Source organism: Eremomyces bilateralis, assembly GCF_010015585.1.
Source record: "Eremomyces bilateralis CBS 781.70 unplaced genomic scaffold P152scaffold_42, whole genome shotgun sequence".
Lineage (NCBI taxonomy): Eukaryota > Fungi > Ascomycota > Dothideomycetes > Eremomycetales > Eremomycetaceae > Eremomyces > Eremomyces bilateralis.
The window spans coordinates 5,862-22,298 of record NW_022985108.1 but is presented as its reverse complement, the minus strand read 5'-3'; the positions used below and the strand labels follow the sequence as shown (position 1 = coordinate 22,298).

At 52.9% G+C, this 16,437-nt stretch overlaps 7 protein-coding genes across 7 annotated transcripts; 3 read left to right on the top strand and 4 right to left on the bottom strand.

The window, feature by feature from the left end:
* Positions 1-89: 89 nt before the first annotated feature.
* On the bottom strand, positions 90-1,770 carry P152DRAFT_425466 (release factor). The gene is made up of 2 exons (XM_033677233.1): positions 1,551-1,770; positions 90-1,499 (listed from the first exon to the last, which is right to left on the bottom strand). Exons 1-2 carry the CDS (start codon positions 1,699-1,701, stop codon positions 268-270), a joined length of 1,383 nt encoding a protein of 460 aa, XP_033529745.1. The 5' UTR covers positions 1,702-1,770; the 3' UTR covers positions 90-267.
* A 3,668-nt stretch (positions 1,771-5,438) lies between these two features.
* Positions 5,439-7,343, top strand: P152DRAFT_255724 (NAD(P)-binding protein). Its single transcript, XM_033674735.1, has 5 exons — positions 5,439-5,720; positions 5,904-6,065; positions 6,178-6,738; positions 6,798-7,065; positions 7,157-7,343. Exons 1-5 carry the CDS (start codon positions 5,654-5,656, stop codon positions 7,233-7,235), a joined length of 1,137 nt encoding a protein of 378 aa, XP_033529744.1. The 5' UTR covers positions 5,439-5,653; the 3' UTR covers positions 7,236-7,343.
* A 295-nt stretch (positions 7,344-7,638) lies between these two features.
* Positions 7,639-9,205, bottom strand: P152DRAFT_477584 (uncharacterized protein; the record flags this gene model as incomplete). Its single annotated transcript, XM_033681597.1, has 2 exons — positions 7,639-8,979; positions 9,143-9,205. The coding sequence occupies 2 exons, from the start codon at positions 9,203-9,205 to the stop codon at positions 7,639-7,641; spliced, it is 1,404 nt and encodes a 467-aa protein (XP_033529743.1).
* Positions 9,206-9,309: 104 nt separating this feature from the next.
* On the top strand, positions 9,310-9,591 carry P152DRAFT_477583 (uncharacterized protein; the record flags this gene model as incomplete). Its single annotated transcript, XM_033681596.1, has 2 exons — positions 9,310-9,530; positions 9,582-9,591. 2 exons carry the CDS (start codon positions 9,310-9,312, stop codon positions 9,589-9,591), a joined length of 231 nt encoding a protein of 76 aa, XP_033529742.1.
* A 293-nt stretch (positions 9,592-9,884) lies between these two features.
* P152DRAFT_372344 (uncharacterized protein) lies at positions 9,885-10,862 on the bottom strand (the record flags this gene model as incomplete). Its single annotated transcript, XM_033675541.1, has 2 exons — positions 9,885-10,555; positions 10,613-10,862. Coding segments are annotated over 2 exons (921 nt in total), but the record flags the coding sequence as incomplete, so codon positions are not given.
* Positions 10,863-11,297: 435 nt separating this feature from the next.
* Positions 11,298-11,656, top strand: P152DRAFT_477581 (cytochrome c oxidase family protein-like protein; the record flags this gene model as incomplete). Its single annotated transcript, XM_033681595.1, has 4 exons — positions 11,298-11,321; positions 11,375-11,417; positions 11,468-11,503; positions 11,571-11,656. 4 exons carry the CDS (start codon positions 11,298-11,300, stop codon positions 11,654-11,656), a joined length of 189 nt encoding a protein of 62 aa, XP_033529740.1.
* A 777-nt stretch (positions 11,657-12,433) lies between these two features.
* P152DRAFT_462846 (clathrin adaptor, mu subunit) lies at positions 12,434-14,428 on the bottom strand. The gene has a single exon (XM_033680426.1). It carries the CDS (start codon positions 14,211-14,213, stop codon positions 12,456-12,458), a length of 1,758 nt encoding a protein of 585 aa, XP_033529739.1. The 5' UTR covers positions 14,214-14,428; the 3' UTR covers positions 12,434-12,455.
* Between the last annotated feature and the right edge of the window lie 2,009 nt (positions 14,429-16,437).

Below are 16,437 nucleotides of genomic sequence, written 5' to 3'. Positions count from 1 at the left end.
GGTCTCTTGGTAGGATATGCTTCGATATATACCCATGATGAATTGGTCTCTAGTGACGGGTGACAGAAGGGAGTTCATTCTAAAGGATTCATGACTATATGTTTATGAGTTGCTCTTCATGAGAGGATTCATCTATTGTTACAAGACGGGCGATGGAGATCGCCTGCGGGGATATTTAAGTACAATGTGACTACATTGCCACGATCCTGGGTATCTTCCAACTACAAATAGTCCGTACATTATTCAACTCCGGACCATCTCCTACATCTACTTCGATTTGGATTTGGATTTCGTCTTCGTCTTCCCCTTCTCCTGCGCCTCATCCATTGCCACTAGAGCCTCCACCTCTCGCTCAATCATCCATCCCCTCACGCTCTTCATACAGTCCTCCAACCCCTCCCCACCCTCCAACACGCTCCCCAACCGCTGCTCACTCCACCCACTCCGATGATCCGTCACCCTCCTCTGTTGCCAATTATACGTCCGCACCTTATGCTCCCTCCCCACCTTCGCCACCCCAATAACACTACTCCGCAACCTCGCCTCCTCCTCCTCCCGCGCCTCCCTCCGCTTCTCCGCAATCCGCGCCCGCATCACCTGCCACGCCTTCTCCCGATTCTGATGCTGGCTCCGCGAATCCTGCATCGACACCACGATCCCTGTCGGCCCGTGCAGCAACCGCACCGCACTTTCCGTCTTGTTCACGTGTTGGCCGCCCGCCCCGCTCGCCCGCATGATGTCCGTCCGGACCTCTTTGGGGTCCACGTAGTAGTCGCTGTTCGGGTCGTTCACGTCGATCGCCCCTTCTTCGCCGGTCGACGTGGCTGGGAAACTCGGGAGTACCATCACCGCTGCGGAGCTCGTGTGGGTCCGACCTTTCGCCTCGGTCGCCGGGACCCGCTGGACGCGGTGGACGCCGGCTTCAGTCCGTAGTAAACCGTATGCGCCCTCCTGCCCGATTTCTATCACGCCTTCTTGTAGAGGTGCCTCCGCGCCGTTCGGATCGGAGATACCATCCGCCGTCTCGTATTTGAGAACCGTGCAGGGGAGGTTGTGTGCGGAGCAGTAGGCTTTGTACATCCGGAACAGGTCCCCCGCGAACAGGAAAGCTTCTTGCCCGCCGGCGCCGGGCCGAATTTCAAGCAGGCAGGGAAGGTTCCCGAATGGGTGCGGGGGGAGAAGGGAGGCGAGGAGAGCGGTCGTGCTGGTTTTGAAGTCGTTTATGGCGTCTGGGAGGTCTGCTTCAGCGAGGGGGAGAAGTTCCGGGTCGGTGGTTGGGTCGGATAGGAAGGAGTCGAGGGTTGTGACGGCTTCGTGGGCGGATTGGTACGAGGTGAGGGCGCTGGCGATTGGGGTGAGTTCGCCGACGCGTTTGGCGGTGGGGAGGTCGTAGGAGGCGGAGAGTTGGGTGGTGAGGCGCGCATGTTCGGACACGAGAGATGAGGCGCGGGTGAGGAGGATGGGAGAGATTGAGGGGTTAGTGGAGGGGGTCCTAGGACCTATATATCGGACATTAGTATGGTCAATTGGAATTAGCAAAGGATACTGACTAGAGCTATATCGGAGTTGTTGGATATTGTATGGACGGGGACATCGTTGTCGGGCTTGTCGCCATAGTCTAGGTATTTCCACTCCTCGTGAGACACGGACAGGCACTGTATGGCTGTACTTGAGCCATCTCAGCGTTGTCACCCCTTTCATGAAGTCCAGTTGTGGTATAACGCAAGTTCTATGGCATTTTGGAAGTTTTATGATTAGAATATCGATGATGTCTGATATTGGAGACTGAAATTGAAGCCGAACATTCTCCGATGCTTTCTCCCCCTAATACATCTCTGCCTTCATGGTGCTAACTAAACCACTTCATTACATTCCACTTCTATCACCTTCATACCATTGAAGTAGTTCCTTGCTTGAATTATTACATCTTACCATGGTTTGATACCATTTTGAAGGATAAATGAATCTGCCAACGCATCTTCCGCGTGGAGGGGTATTCACTGAGTGCTACACGGCCAACATTTGAATACGAGTCTACTATTTGCATCAACGTCAACTTCATTCTGCACATCGTAGCCAGTTTTCATTTCTCAAGGCCGTCTTGTTTAAATATATGCTAAGTAAAGTCCATATTTGAACGTATGCTTTGTCGAATTTCCCGTTCCAATTCTTCGCTGTCTTAGCAAGACAGGACAATATCACCTCAATCGAGATTGCAAGAATGCCGTCAACCATCACAACCAGGAAAGTTTCCGTGGACTCCTAGTCGCCTGCTTTCCAATTCTGTGCTTCCTCGGCGGCCTTTCAAATTTTCTTTCTAGTATCTTCGTCAGGGACTGCCGTAGCTAGCCATCGCTCTGCCTTGTTGATGACTAGTTCCCATAGCTCCTTGCCTTCCGGAAACTTGTTCCTGGTATATACCGTGAGTAGTGATGTCCCGCAGATACCTTTCAGGACCACATCTGGCAGTTTTCGAAGGGCAAGAATGATGGTAACGGTTTCGTTGAAGACACATATCTGTTTCCAGGACCAGATGCTTTGTTGCTCATCACCTAGTTCAAATTCACCGAATGCTTCTTGGCCGGAAATTATACCCTGTAGCGTGAGAGTGTCGTTGGCATCCACGCATAATCGCATACGGCGAGTATCCCTGCCTTCTCGGCTCCATTTATGAAGAACCCGTGGCATGCGGCGATACAATGTCATCTCGATCGTAGTGCCGGGTGCGTTGCGAAATTCGGGTAGCATCGCGTGCTCGTCATGCGGGGGCGCAATATAGCCGAGCATATGTTTCCACCATCTTTGTCTTCTCAACGGCGACGAAGCTAGTCCACTTGCTTGTGATATGGTAATCGATTCCTAGACGCTCGTCCGATTTGCTGGCAGTGGACTCATCAGCAGCACGGGACGGTGGGCTGGCTGCCTTTTGCTAGCCCTTCATTTCCAGCGGTTGAATCATGGTCATTCCCAACCCAGACTGCGTCGAAGAAGATGCCTGATGGGATCCGTTCGACGGGTTATGATTTGAAGTGTAACCACAAGGGTCGTGCATAGAGAATTTCATTTTTTCACTCCAAGAGGCGTGATTTACCAGGAAATAGATGGGTAGGTTGACAGCAGTGTAGTATTTATGTGCTCTGTTCAACACAAAGGACTTACGAAAGCTCTCTAATTGCTCTGCCTTGTGTTAATTCCCTTTAGATTAATCTCGTAGAGTCGAAGATCGTTGCATCTTGCCCACATCCTTCTCTAGGCAAAGCATATGGCTCAGATCCGGCTTGGTGTATATCAGCCTGATAGTTCTCGGGCTGTCGATCCGGACAACCAGATACCGGCGAACTTCAAATATTAGATGGATTGCTTTCTTTTTGTTGGTCAAAGCTATTTTGCATGTTACCTAAGGGATACTTAGTGACGACGATTGATTGTGGCATAGGCTTTATGAGACTATAGTCAAAACTGGGATAGAGAAGAAACACTCTAACTTGAATATCTTATAACTGTGGCTGATTCCAGCAATCATTAGAAAGGAGATCAACCGGAGCAGTCCTTCTATCTCCATCTGCTAAGTCAAAAGAAGGAAAACTCCTCTGTCCCAGGCGACCATGGACATTGGCAGACCTGAGCTACTAAACAATGAACAGGCAAGGCCAAGGATCTCACGGTTGCTCAACCGGACTTCACCTGGCTGGATGGCTCTACTGTCATCACCGATCTGATGCCCCCCTGCCATGATCAGTGCATCATCCGCATCTCGGGCACATAGAGGTGGTAGCGGCGCAGCCATGACGCTCCAATGCTGGGAAAGATAAATTCCCCGCATTTCAGTATTGGGTCCGACGCACTCTTGTTAACCTCTGCCACATTGCGGAGGTGGGCTTGACGCCTTTGTTGCTTGGCTGCTTTACACGGGAACCCAACAGATCGACCCCGGAAACCAGTGTATCCGAAGCCCTTTGGGGCGTGGCTGGGGCAGCAGCTCGAGTGATAAGATAAATGATTCCGACGATAACGGTATGAGAAATTCATCTACATTTCACTTATCTTTCTAATCTTCGAGGTGATTTTATAACTAGTAGATCCACTATGCATGGCATCAGGTTGTCTCGTCATCTACTTCGGATGATCGACCAACCCCTTAGCTTGAGCCTAACGCAATATACTGCTTTCTGCACGGCCGTTGGCAATCAACAATGTGTGCATGGGACTCAAAAAGGGAAATGGGAAACGTGAACTAGCCTGCGCGTGAACATCAATATTCTAAGCAAATGTCAAGAAACAATTTGGAAGCCTAGGGACGCCGTCACTGATATCCGCGGGACCAGCCGAAATGCCGTGTGTAAATCAGAGATTGCTTCCGCTATCCATACTCTAGCGTGGACGATGGTGCGAGGAGGAGATCGCACTAAACATCACAATATTTGGAATTGAATCCATTAGATCATCGATGTAAATCCAGCAGGAGAGAGTCATGGATCCAACCGCTTAAACAACCCCATCTGAGGATTTATCCGGGTCAAAACAACGATCAGTTGACGCCTCTCCAGCCACGAATGCAGGTCCCGTAGAACACAATGGGCTATCGACCAGGTAATCGATCACGAGATGTGTCACGAAGCGAGGATGTGGACGCCACTGGCGGTGGAGTCTCAGGGCAGCGGGGGATCTGTTACACCCGTCGAGGGCCGAAACGGACGGGAGGGATGGACCTGGAGATCGGGGCCATGCCGGTGCTGATGGATTAACTAGGCATGGCACCGGTTGGTCTGGGTCTCGGAGGGGGCCCCTGGCGGGCGTCGATAGTCGAATAATAAGGCGATACAGTTGGTTGAAATGGGGACATGGGAGAGCACCGGCAGCTCGCTAAATGGAGTGTAATGTCAGTGGCGTCTGCACATCGTATGCCGGAATGCGGCCTCCAGGGGCGGGGAATTCAGTTTTCCGCGCTGTATCCTGATCCTGCACGGCACAGATCATGCAATAAGCATGCATATCAACTGGGTATTAGGGATCGGGGGAAAGAAACTGTGGTTGGAAGATGCAAAGGATGAAGGGTTGAATGTATGGTTTCAAGCAAATAGAGTCCCATATGTTCGATCTATGCCTTACGGATGCACCGATCTGAGTTATCTCCCGTCTTCTCAACCACCATCATCCATCCACCAAGCCAGTATAGACTCCGTAGCCTTCTCATCGGTTCAATTATTCAATATTCAACAATAACCACCGAATCGGCCAGATTTGACCATCCATCTCGGTAGTTCTTCCTTCTCCCCCAATTGTGGCTGCATCTGGTGATGACCCTTGCCGAGTCAATGTTTGATTACGACCTTCAAAGCGTCGTGGATGCGTGACTTGCATGTCGCATGTCCCATTTCCCGTTATCCGCAAGTGCATATCATTGCGCTAATCCCCCTCTTTTTAGTTCCGTCTTTGACGTATCTTACTTTCCTCCAATTGCTAATACGTTGTCGCGGTTAGCCATCATTGTTGTGTACGACCTTCCATACCCCTCATTGTTAATACTACTGTTACCTTCCTGTTGTTCTTTGCTGTTGTGTGCATTGAGATCTTGTTTCTGTGCGAGTGAGCATCTAAATATTGGACGATACCCTTATTCGAGTAAATAAGCCAGCGTTGTGAACCTCGAGCAATGGCGGATGCTCAGAACGACGGCGCCTGTTCAACGAAGCCATCGGTGCTGATAGTTGGAGCTTTGGGTATGTGCTTGATTCAATTCATGTTTGAGGGATCATACATGCAGACCATGGATTCGTCTTGAAGCGTCGAGTTCGCTGGGAAGACTGCTCATGCTGCTGCACGTTCAATCGACGGATATACATCTCCACGACATGAAACGAGTTCTTCTTGAGCAGCGCTGACGATGTTTTACTTTGCTACAGGCTATGTCGGCCGCTTCCTCGCTTTACACATCCACAATAATCACCTCGCTTCCGAAGTCCGCCTCGTTGACAAGCAGCTTCCCGAACTCGCCTGGCTAGCCCCGGAGTTCTCTAAAGCCGTATCGAAAGACAACTTCATGCAGGCAGATGCCTCTCAAGAACGTGAGTCTGCCAATCTCTACTTTCCCTACTACGCCCGATCCCTTATTTTGGTGTACACCGAAACATGCCATTTGTCGTCCGTAAGCTGACATCGCCTTTTCCTGACCTTCAGAGAACCTCTCCCGCATCTTCGACCGCCCCTCAGACGCCCAATTCGACTATGTCTTCAACTGCGGCGGCGACACCCGCTACGCTCAAGAAGACGAAGTCTACAAAGTCCGTTCCTACAACCTCTCCCTATCCCTCGGCCGCGAGGCCGCAAAGCGGCGTATCAAATGCTTCCTGGAGCTCTCCACCGGCATGGTGTACAAACCGGACCCTGCGCCACGAAAAGAGAACGCAAAGGTCAAGCCATACCTGAAGCTCGCCAAGTGGAAGCTTCAGGCCGAAGAAGACCTGGCGAAGGTGGAGGGGCTGAATTTGGTGGTGATGCGGCTGGCGCACGTGTATGGGCCGTATACGGCGAAGTATCTGAGCACGGCGCTGTGCATGGCGCGGGTGTATCAGTATTTGGAGAAGGAGATGAAGTGGTTGTGGGATAAAGACCTGCGGCAGAATACAGTGCACGTGGAGGACGTGGCGCGGGCGTTGTGGACGGCGGCGGGGTGGTATGCGGAGAAGGGAGAGGTGAAGCCGGCGCCGATTTTTAATATCGTGGATCATGGTGGGACGAGTAAGTTTCATCTCCACGTCCACACCATTTTGAGAACTTCGAGCTGATGAAAAGTACAGCACAAGGGACTTTCGCCACCATCGTTCACGAAATCTTCGCGATTCCGACCGGATTCCAGGGGCATATCATTTCTACGTTCGCGCGTATGCACCTTGACAGCGTGGTCGAGGATGTGAATGACGAGACGTTGGATCCGTGGGCTGAACTGGAGATGAAGGCCAATATCACACAGGCGACGCCGCTAAATCCGTACATGGAGAAGGAGTTGCTAAAAGACACGGATTTGAGTTTGGATGGGAGCGCGTTCGAGATTGCAACGGGGTTTAGGTGAGCTTCCTTCCTCATTTCCCATCGATCTACAATAGTTTGCGAAACCAGAGCGGACGGATGAAGGACCCGGCTAATTTCTGGAAATTAGTTACGACCATCCGCAATTGACAACAACCGAAGTGGAAGCGGTGATTGAAAGCTACAAGAAGATGAATTGGTGGCCATGACGGCCTCCGCCACAATCCCTTCCTACGTCCCTTCTTCTCCCTTCCGGTTTGCAGCACTTTCTGGCGACACCTGACATTGGATGCGCATGACGAGACGGCCCATTGATACCCATCTGCGCATGAGCCAGGGTTCTCCTTTCCTACCTAATTGTCGATAATCTCCACCCTCGCGAGAGAGGTCCTTCGGTCCTGTTGGGTTCTTCTCGGCATAATGGATGTACAATAATCACCTAACTCTACATTCCGATACACATACATCAGATAATATGTACGTCGTGCATCGCACATCCGTCGTAAGCGTCGTGTATCGTTTCATCGTTCACTACCTGTGTCACCATGTACCCTCCCATTTAGCATCATGTGCATGCATTCCCTCATACCATCACCCATTACCCCCTTCTCTCTATTCATCCGCCCCAACCCCAATCTCTACCCCCTCCCTCCCAACCCTCATCACCCAACCTCTCTGCGCCCTCCCAACCTCCCCCCAAAACTCCTCCGGCCCCGCTATCTCCTCTTCCCACCTCCCATGACCCCCCTCCACGACATTCCCCATCCTCCGCCAATCGCTCCCCACTAGCACCCCACATCTCCCCTGCTCCAACCACTTCCCCTCCTCCTCCCTCGCCTCCTCTACGCTCTTCACCCGCCTCCGCCCCAATGCCTCCCGCTCAATCAATACGCGGACATTATGCCACGCGTTCCATTTCTCCGGAAGCGGCGAGCGTAGCGTGTGGATGCGTTGGTATGGAAGGCGGGGATCGGAGGGTGGGGGGGAGAGGTGGCGGGTGGCGGAGGTTGTGGTGATGATGCGGCAGCGGTAGCGACGGGAGAGGTGGGAGAGGGCGGTGAGGAGGGAGGTGTATGGACCAGGTTTTGCGGATGAGGTTGGATGGGGGTGGTTGCCGCTGTCGGTGGGTGGGTTTCGGGTGGGTTGGTCGATCTGCTCGCCATAGCTCTCAGTTGCGTCCCGCTCTGCCTCGCTCGTTTCTCCTCCCCCAATCACTTCCGTCCGGCATTCACCCCCCTCCCGCCATCTCTCGTCCTCGCCCTCCACACCCCTCCCAAACTTCTCTCGCACCACCTCCTCGAACCGCTCCCGCTCCAACTCCGCCCTCACCTCCCACGCAAACGCATCCGCGGAATCCAACACTACACCCCACAGCTCTCTGCCCGCAGAGTCGTGGTTGGACCGGTTCGCGAGATACGTGGGCAGCTCACGCACAGTGGCGAGTAGTGAGGGGAAGGATTGGGGGCGGAAGATGTGGAGGTGGTGGATGGATGAGAGGATTAAGGAGTCGAGTTCATGCTCAGTGGGGAGATTGGTGGGAGTGGGATGGTTGTTGGTGGGAGTTGATGGGAGTGAAGGGCCTTGGGAAGGAGGCTGAGACGGGGGCGTATATTGAGCGCACGTTTTGATGTAGTGTGTCATCACCTGCGCGAGACGTATCGCTGAGAAGCTGCCTTCCGTATCGAGGAGGACCGCGGTAGAGTGGGCGCCATGGAGTGGGATACCGTTGAACGTGGATGGCAGGAGGGCGTGGGTGAAGAGGTGGTAGATGAGGTGGGATTTTCCGGACTCGGGGGTGAGGGACGTGAGGGAGATGACAGCTGGAGAAGGGTGCTCTGAGGGGGAGGAACCTGAAGGAGGTTTGGGGTGGTCGATACGAGAGAGGAGGCGGTGGAAAGGGGTGGGTGGTGGTGGAGGAGAGGGGGGGAGCTGGTTCAGGGCGATGGCGAAGAGCTGGGAGATGTTAGAATGTGGATCTATAAAATTTATGCAGGCAGAATGATGTAGCCCCGAGCTTTACGAATATCTTGAGAAAGCTATAACTCAAAGAGAAGAATATGTGATTTTACGTCTTCGTGACTTCAGGGGCATCTCCAATATCGAAATTCCAGCTCACCTCAGCAAGATTCGTCTCCTTCACCTCTCCCAACACCCTCCGACCAAATTCCTCCACGCTCATCTCTACCGCACGTCCTAGCTCTTAATAACCAAACCAAGACGCATTTCTCCCCTCCCTAATCTTGATTCGCCCTTCTTCGTTTTCAGACCAGCACAAATCTCGTCATGCCCATCGAACCCGACGCCTTCCTCCCGTCCGAACTCCCCGAACGACTTCAGCACTGGGCGGTGTCCCGGGACGGCAAAGTGCGCAAGGTTCCGTTGAAATTCGAAGAATGCCCGTTGATGGAAATGGCGCAGTATAACTGCGATGTGGCGGTTCAGGATACAGGCGATGCGGTGACGCGGAGGATCGTATGTAAGCCGGTGATCAGGTTGTTTCGGAAGTAAGTCGAGCTGAGTTTCGGAGGTGGAATCGTGGAGGTGATTGCTCACAGCGACGTGTAGGTGTGCAGGGAATTTGACGGTAGAAGTCACGTCTTTTGAGAAATTGAAGCAGGATTCATGATTTTTTATTTCCAATTGCTGTGGATTCATGTCTGTAGCGGTGCATCTTTGCTTCCCGGTGATATTGGTGCATCCGTCCACGAATGGCTTCACAACCATCAATACCTGCCCAGCTGGTCCCCCGCAGCATGCTAAAGTATACTAGTACATATAATCGTGACTTCATGTTTCGAATCATACAATCCTTTGAAGATCCTCCGCGACCTTCCCTAACCCAGTCCTTGGGCACCAGCCCTCCAATACTTCCTATCCCAATTAACAACCATCCCAGTATCCACCCCAAACGCACCGTTCGATGCCTCTGCGGCCGCGTTCATAACATCCACATCCCCAGCCCCCATGTCCGCATCTCCCTCAAAGTCTACTCTCTGCCTCCTCGCCTCCTCGTCGTCCATCCGAATCATCTCCATCATCCCGTCTTCCCACCGTCTCTCTAACTCCCGTTTCTGCGTCTTGTGCCCTTCGCCGAAGGTCTTGTTCGCGGCGCCACGCTGTCGTGCCGCGACGAGTTTGCGGAGCGCCTGCTCGGCGACGATGCCTTCCTGGGTGGATTTCTCGCGGATTTGCAGCGGGTCAGTGATCCGGGATATGACGGTGGGTGTGGACTGCCAGGTGTGTTTGCTTGGGTAATGTGGCATGGTTGCAGGGATGAATCGCCGCTTGGTGGTGTCTGCAGCGTCGATGGAGAACAGATCGCGCTTAGGAACGGTATCTGTCTCTCGGGGAGCGGCTTGGAGCGGAGGGAGTGAGACCTCAGGGGGTAGGTGATGGTCAAGATGACCGAGCAGCTCTGAAGGTGTAATTCCCGAATTGACGAGTGCGAGGACGAAGTCCTGTGGTATCGGGTGGGTTCTCCGACTATTGGTCATCGATGCGCGAACCGTGCCAAGGAAGTGAAGCATATCTGTGAAGCATCAGTACTGAGATCAAGGCATCGAGATAGGCCTGTTGATCTCCATACATTCTTGCACCTCGGATCGAAAGGATTCCAAGGCTGATGGTTTTGCGCCATCGAACCCGACTCGTGTGAGGACGGTTGATATGGACCGAACGAGCTGCGCGTGAAAGACGCTGTCATCTTGCGGAGATTCAAGCGCGAGTTCCGCAAAGGGTTGTTTGTATTTCAAGGCACGGATGACTTTCTTCTGACGCTTCGCCGGATGGTCGCCATTCGTCAGTCGCTCATAATCGTCGGGAGAGCGCCGCTTGAGACCTTGCATTGGACCCGACTCCATCTTGATGCCAGGCATGGATTCTCTGGGTTAAGCGGTTCGCGGAGATGTGGGAGTGTGATTCAACCAAAAGAGCGGTGGAAGAAGTGTACAGCGAGAAGTAAAGAACGAAAAGCACAAGCAATGCGCAAGCAATGCGCAGTTGGATGGAGAATACGGATATCCAAGGTTAGATGGAGCTGGAGCTCAGGATCAGATGTGAGTGACCAGGAATCGAGGTATTGGCCTTGAAGCCTGAGGTGTCAACCATGCCAAGCCCCAATCGCAGCTTCCGCAACATCGCGAGCTGCTTCCAACTTCAACTTCAACACCCACCTCACACCACCATCTGCAGAGAACAAGTTCCTCGCCTCGATCCGACTCGACTCGCAATCCACCGAAAACAACTCTCTTCTCTCGAAAGAGTCGCTCATAATGGCTGTCAAACCCATCACTGGTGTACGTGGTCCATGTCCATGCCCAACAACCACCGGCTAACTCACAGAACGTAGATGCTCCGACGGGGCTTGGTTATCGACCTGAGTGTTTCAATTGGTACGTGTATACCTCATCATATTCTGGATTTGCACTGACACGAGTTGTAGGTCTTGGTACAGCAGCTGGCTACGCCTGGTGGTACGGTACGTATTGATATCGAAGCCCCCACATCGCATCCCAATCATTCGCTCGGCTTCTCATTTCCTACAGGATACCATGTCCCGGCCGTGCGACACCGCGACGCTTTCTACGCGAAGATCGAGCAAGAGAGGCAATCGGCGTTGGCTTCTCAATGATGGATTGGATTGCGAAGAATAGACTAGGAGGTGGAAAATCATGCCGAGGTGAAGACTTGGGGGCGATGTATTATACGATGGTTGAACCAGTATCAATATGAGATTTGGAACTTGTTCAAGTGGAAAATTGAGGTCTTGTGATGTTGATGCGTGCATGTGACCCTGCCATTGGGGTGAATTGCTAGTTAGGTGAGCTGGGCGCTGTGTTCTGCATTCGCAAAATCCAAGTAAACACAGTGCCTAGGAGATGGAATTGGGTTTGACGGGTCAAATAATGACCGAAGGGAAGAAGGAGAGTACTAGGAGCATTCACCAGTAAGTGAGTTGCATGATGCTGTCCAGTTCACATCTACAGATTTAATATATAATTGATTTAAACTGATAACTGATCAGCAGGAAATGGCAGAGTGTCTTAGTTGGTAGCCCCCTCCGCCACCTTATGGTGGCTCGGCTGCAATATCTCGACGTGGCACACGAATACTGTCAAGTACAGCTGGAAAGGTTCTTGGGAGCATTGAGATGATCTACACCGTTGCGGCAACGGTGGTGATTCGTAAACAACGCTCGGAAGAAGGACTCCCTAGGGCTCCCAAGAGCTTATAGTTTTGCTATTTTGCAGTCTGATTCTTTCTTTTTGCTTGGGGGGATGAGCTAGCGCTCTATAAAGGGCAAATGGGGAGTTGAGAGGTACATTGGGCGAATTCTACGGGAGGGTTCGATTCCTGCCAAGGCCGTTTTATTTTTCGCAATTGGTATTCACATGCAACTTATGTCCTGAACTCAGCAGCATTTCATTGACTCAACATCTAATCTCAACACCGCCCTTGCTTACAGCTAGATACTTCACGCCCTTGTATGGTTGTACGCCAGCGCCTATGCCTTTACTCTTCGGCATATCGATGGCAAGCTTCTCCACCTTGATTCCACTGGGCAACCATCCCTTGACCTGGAAGCTGACTGATGCCGACGATGGCATCAGCTCTGCGTTCTTCGCGGCTATCCTTGAGAGCTTCTCATCGCTCGGTGATTTCTTCCCCGTGCTCTTCCCACTCCCTGCCTCCGCTTGGTAGGCATCATCACCGCCCTCATCATAGTCCCACTTCTCCTTCGGCGGCGCAAACGGCTCCTCGACCTCCCCGACATTAGGCTGTCCAACCACCGAACACCTCAGTGTCGCAACCACGCCACCGGAGACACTATGCACGCCATTCATCAGCATTGACGCCTCCTTGCCGTATATTCGCCACTCCAGCGTCCCGTCCCCAGGCGCATACGTCGCCTCCCCGCGACTCGCCTTCATCTCGCTGAAATTCCTCACCCCACTCGGAATCGGCACGCTCACAACGATCTCCTCCAACGTCGGCTGTGCAGACGTCCCACTGGTCGCGGTACTCGGTCTCAAGCCGGCGCTCTTTGCCCGACCAAGGCCGGCCCCCAACCCAGTACTCGACGAGGACGAGACCTTCACGAAGCTCAGGTCCAGCGACATCTTGACCTCAAAATCCAACGCGTCCGGTCCGAGCGACTTGTTCAATTCAATAGACACCGGTAAATGCAAGTCCGACCTATAATTCGGATCATGCATCGCCCGCGTCAGATAGTCCGCTCCAAGCAAATCCACCTCATACCCCGCTAACACGAACCTCCCATCCGGCGGTACGAAGCTTAGCTCCCCGGGATGCTCCTTCCATCTTGCGAGCCGCACACACGGATGGAACACCGGGAGCTGCATGGTATGCGCGACGTTCATCCGGCCGCCGGGCGTGGTGAGCTGCAGGATCAGGTCGGGGACGCCGGAGACCTTGGCGGTGAAGACTATAGTGCCGTGGGCGCGGGCGGCGAGCGGGCGACCGGAGGGGGCGAGGATAGCGGTGACGGACTCGACAATGTCAACGTAGAGCTCGTTGCTGGTGTGGCGGACGTTGGCGCGGCGCCAGGGGATGGCGAGTTGGTTGGTGTCGGAGCCGGGGGGTTTGAAGGATAGGCTGGAACCGGGTGCTGATGATAGTGATGGTGAAGCGCTGAATTCGAAAAGGGTCAATAATCCCATCTTTGATAAATTGTTCTGTGGCTCAAGGGATGATGGGATATACCTAGGTAATCCAACGCCTCCGAGAAATTTGCCCATCAACCCCACACCCACATCCACCAGGTCCCGTAACGCGTTGGGCTCCGTGACGCTCATTATACCCGCATCACACATCTCACCCAGCAACTGCGCGACGACATCATACTGCGTCTCAATCCGACTAGCTAGTAGCGGGGAGCCCAGGAACTCCTCCAGCGCGTCGGCCACGCGGTGAAGGAACTCGAGCGCTATGAGCGGGTCCATATCATGAGAGAGAGGAGTGAGAAATAGGAGACGGTCTTGAACCATGGAGCAGAGGATGCATGGTGGGTGGGTGCTTGGGACATAGAGGACGGAGGGGCGGGGTGAGGAGTGGGAGAGGTAGGTGTTCAACAGAACCTTCGCGGATGGAGGGGATCCATGGTAGTGGTGAGAGAGGAGAAGGGTGTTATGCTCGTCGAATATGTAGACGACGTCTATAGTCCCCATGGTTGCGAGGCTTCAGGACGTCTTAAGAGCCCAGGTGATTGATTATGGGCGATAGATGTTAGTTTCCAAGCTCTTTCACATCGTTATCAATCGAGGGCCTTTCCCATGTCAATCAAGCAAGAAATAAACTTCTGCTTAGGAATTAATAGCTGGTTTACCAATTTTGATCTGCTTGTATCGGATTTGATATTGACGGCCGTATCTGCCTTTAGTTCTCTATCCCTGGTGGAGGAGCATCAGGTTGTGGCGGACGACCCAGCCGAAAAGGGCGGCGTGCGTGTCAATGCTGCGCCACTAGTCCACGGCTTTGACATGGCGTTGCAGGTATTCACCCTGTCGCCTTAATTACTACGTAATCTGCGTGGTACCGAACTTCCGTTTATAGTTTAGCGCCACCCTATCAAGTATAGCGCTGTTTTCCGTTTTCAAACCTTCAAATCCTCAGAACATAAATACCACCGTCTATCGCCTCTTAAATCTGAACCACCTCTTCCTCCACCCTTCGGCTTCCCCTTTTTCTCTTGCTTCGCCGCGTCTCAAATTTGCATTGTCCACCGGTCGACCCTTGCACGCACCATTTGCACGGCTGAATCCCCTGCTGACCCTCGCTACGCCTTGGGCGAAATCTCTCCCCCTCTTTTGCCATTCCATGCTTTACGGCTCGCTCCCCTTTCGTAACGCCTTCTGGATGGTGAGCTTCAGTTCCACCTTTCATGTTGAGTTTCTTCCCAGTGTATCAGAGTTCTTCGCCGCAATGTAGCAGAACTAACAGGCTCCTAGAGAGCACTCATTCTTCGGCGTCCCCGTCTCCTAAGACCCATCGCTTCTGCGTTGCACAGCATTTCGAACTTCGAGCTTAATGGGCTTGAACTGCTGGATCCATCCCCGTTCGTCTCAGCGTGGTCGCTTCTCTCCATCCCTTTCTAAGAACCCTGAGCATTGGCCATGAACTACGGTCACCAACCGCCCTCCATATTCCTTCTCATTACTTTATGGATCATGTGTGCACCTTCGCACCTCGACTTTTCCGGCCTCCCTCGTCGATTTCGACTTAGACAGCGTCTGCAATAATACTGCATTATCTATAACTAGAGACGCCCATTTTCGAACCGGCTAAGCTTAGTGCTCGGCCACACCACGCCGTGCATCGCATGATTATGATGGCATAATGATGATCGTGATCGCCCGATCCCTTCAGCTCATTTGAATCAACTGTGGTTTCATACAGACACCGGCATGGGCGTTCTGGGATCAAATAGGAAGCTGGATGTGGACGTCAATGCCCCAGTCTGTCTCTGGCTTGGAACCTTGGTATGAGAGGCGCCACGGTCGCTCGCTTGCAACCTGCTATTCGTACGTAAGAGTTTCGGTCACAGTCCACCTGACAGTGCTCAAAGCATCCGGTGAGGCCGAACCAGGTGACATCGGTAACACCGACGTTGACGATGACGGTGAGGCATCTTGACGAATGGAGGGGTTTGTGGTGTGGCTGTTCCAGCCAGCACGCCAATTCATCCATGCGAACTTGAAAGCCTGTGGATCCAATTGCTCGGTTGCCATTGCATGTGGTCTCGCGAACTAGAATTTCCACGGTCATCCGGACGTGAGCAGCTGAATCTGCCCGCACGACAACGGTCCACTGACGACCGATGCGGCTGCTCGAGGTTGGCGGCCCAGCACGGCCATCGAGATTGCTTCCAACCCAATCATTACACTCCTCGCAACCACGCGGTCTCATAGGCAGAGGCAGCCCCTTATCTTTGCGTCAAGCAGCTTGCGTGCGACCTCGGATCCAGTGACGATGGAATTTTGGAAGAGTAATTTTCTCTTCCAACCTTTGGCGTGTGCATAGGGACGAGAGCGTCATCGCATATCATATCTGGCCGTCACTGGTCGCGGACTGAAAGGGGGAAGGAAACGAAAGATATCAAGCAGACCGCATTAACACCAATCAATGTTACCGCTTCATCTTCCACTATTTTTGGACGCACCCTCCAAACAATATCACTAATGGCACGCTAACCAGGACAGGATGGTATATTCATGCCTTAGGTGCAGAATGCATATCCTCTTGCAAATCGTGGACTGGCGGCAAGGGCGGCGAGGCAAAATCAGGGGTAGATGCGAGGGTTGCGCATGCAGGTAGAAGAGCAGTCGAGCCATGGCGATAGGATAACGAGTCCAGAGCGTCTTGCACCGCAGGGACCTGGAGTACTTAAGCAGC

Excerpts from the sequence above, each read along its gene's own strand:
- P152DRAFT_462846 (XM_033680426.1), bottom strand. The coding sequence starts at position 14,213 with ATGGGGACTATAGACGTCGTCTACATATTCGACGAGCATAACACCCTT.
- P152DRAFT_255724 (XM_033674735.1), top strand. The coding sequence starts at position 5,654 with ATGGCGGATGCTCAGAACGACGGCGCCTGTTCAACGAAGCCATCGGTG. Across the intron at positions 5,721-5,903 it reads GCTGATAGTTGGAGCTTTGG|GCTATGTCGGCCGCTTCCTC; the intron begins GTATGTGCTTGA and ends ACTTTGCTACAG. Across the intron at positions 6,739-6,797 it reads CGTGGATCATGGTGGGACGA|CACAAGGGACTTTCGCCACC; the intron begins GTAAGTTTCATC and ends TGAAAAGTACAG.
- P152DRAFT_425466 (XM_033677233.1), bottom strand. The coding sequence starts at position 1,701 with ATGAAAGGGGTGACAACGCTGAGATGGCTCAAGTACAGCCATACAGTG. Across the intron at positions 1,500-1,550 it reads ACAACTCCGATATAGCTCTA|GTCCTAGGACCCCCTCCACT; the intron begins GTCAGTATCCTT and ends TCCGATATATAG.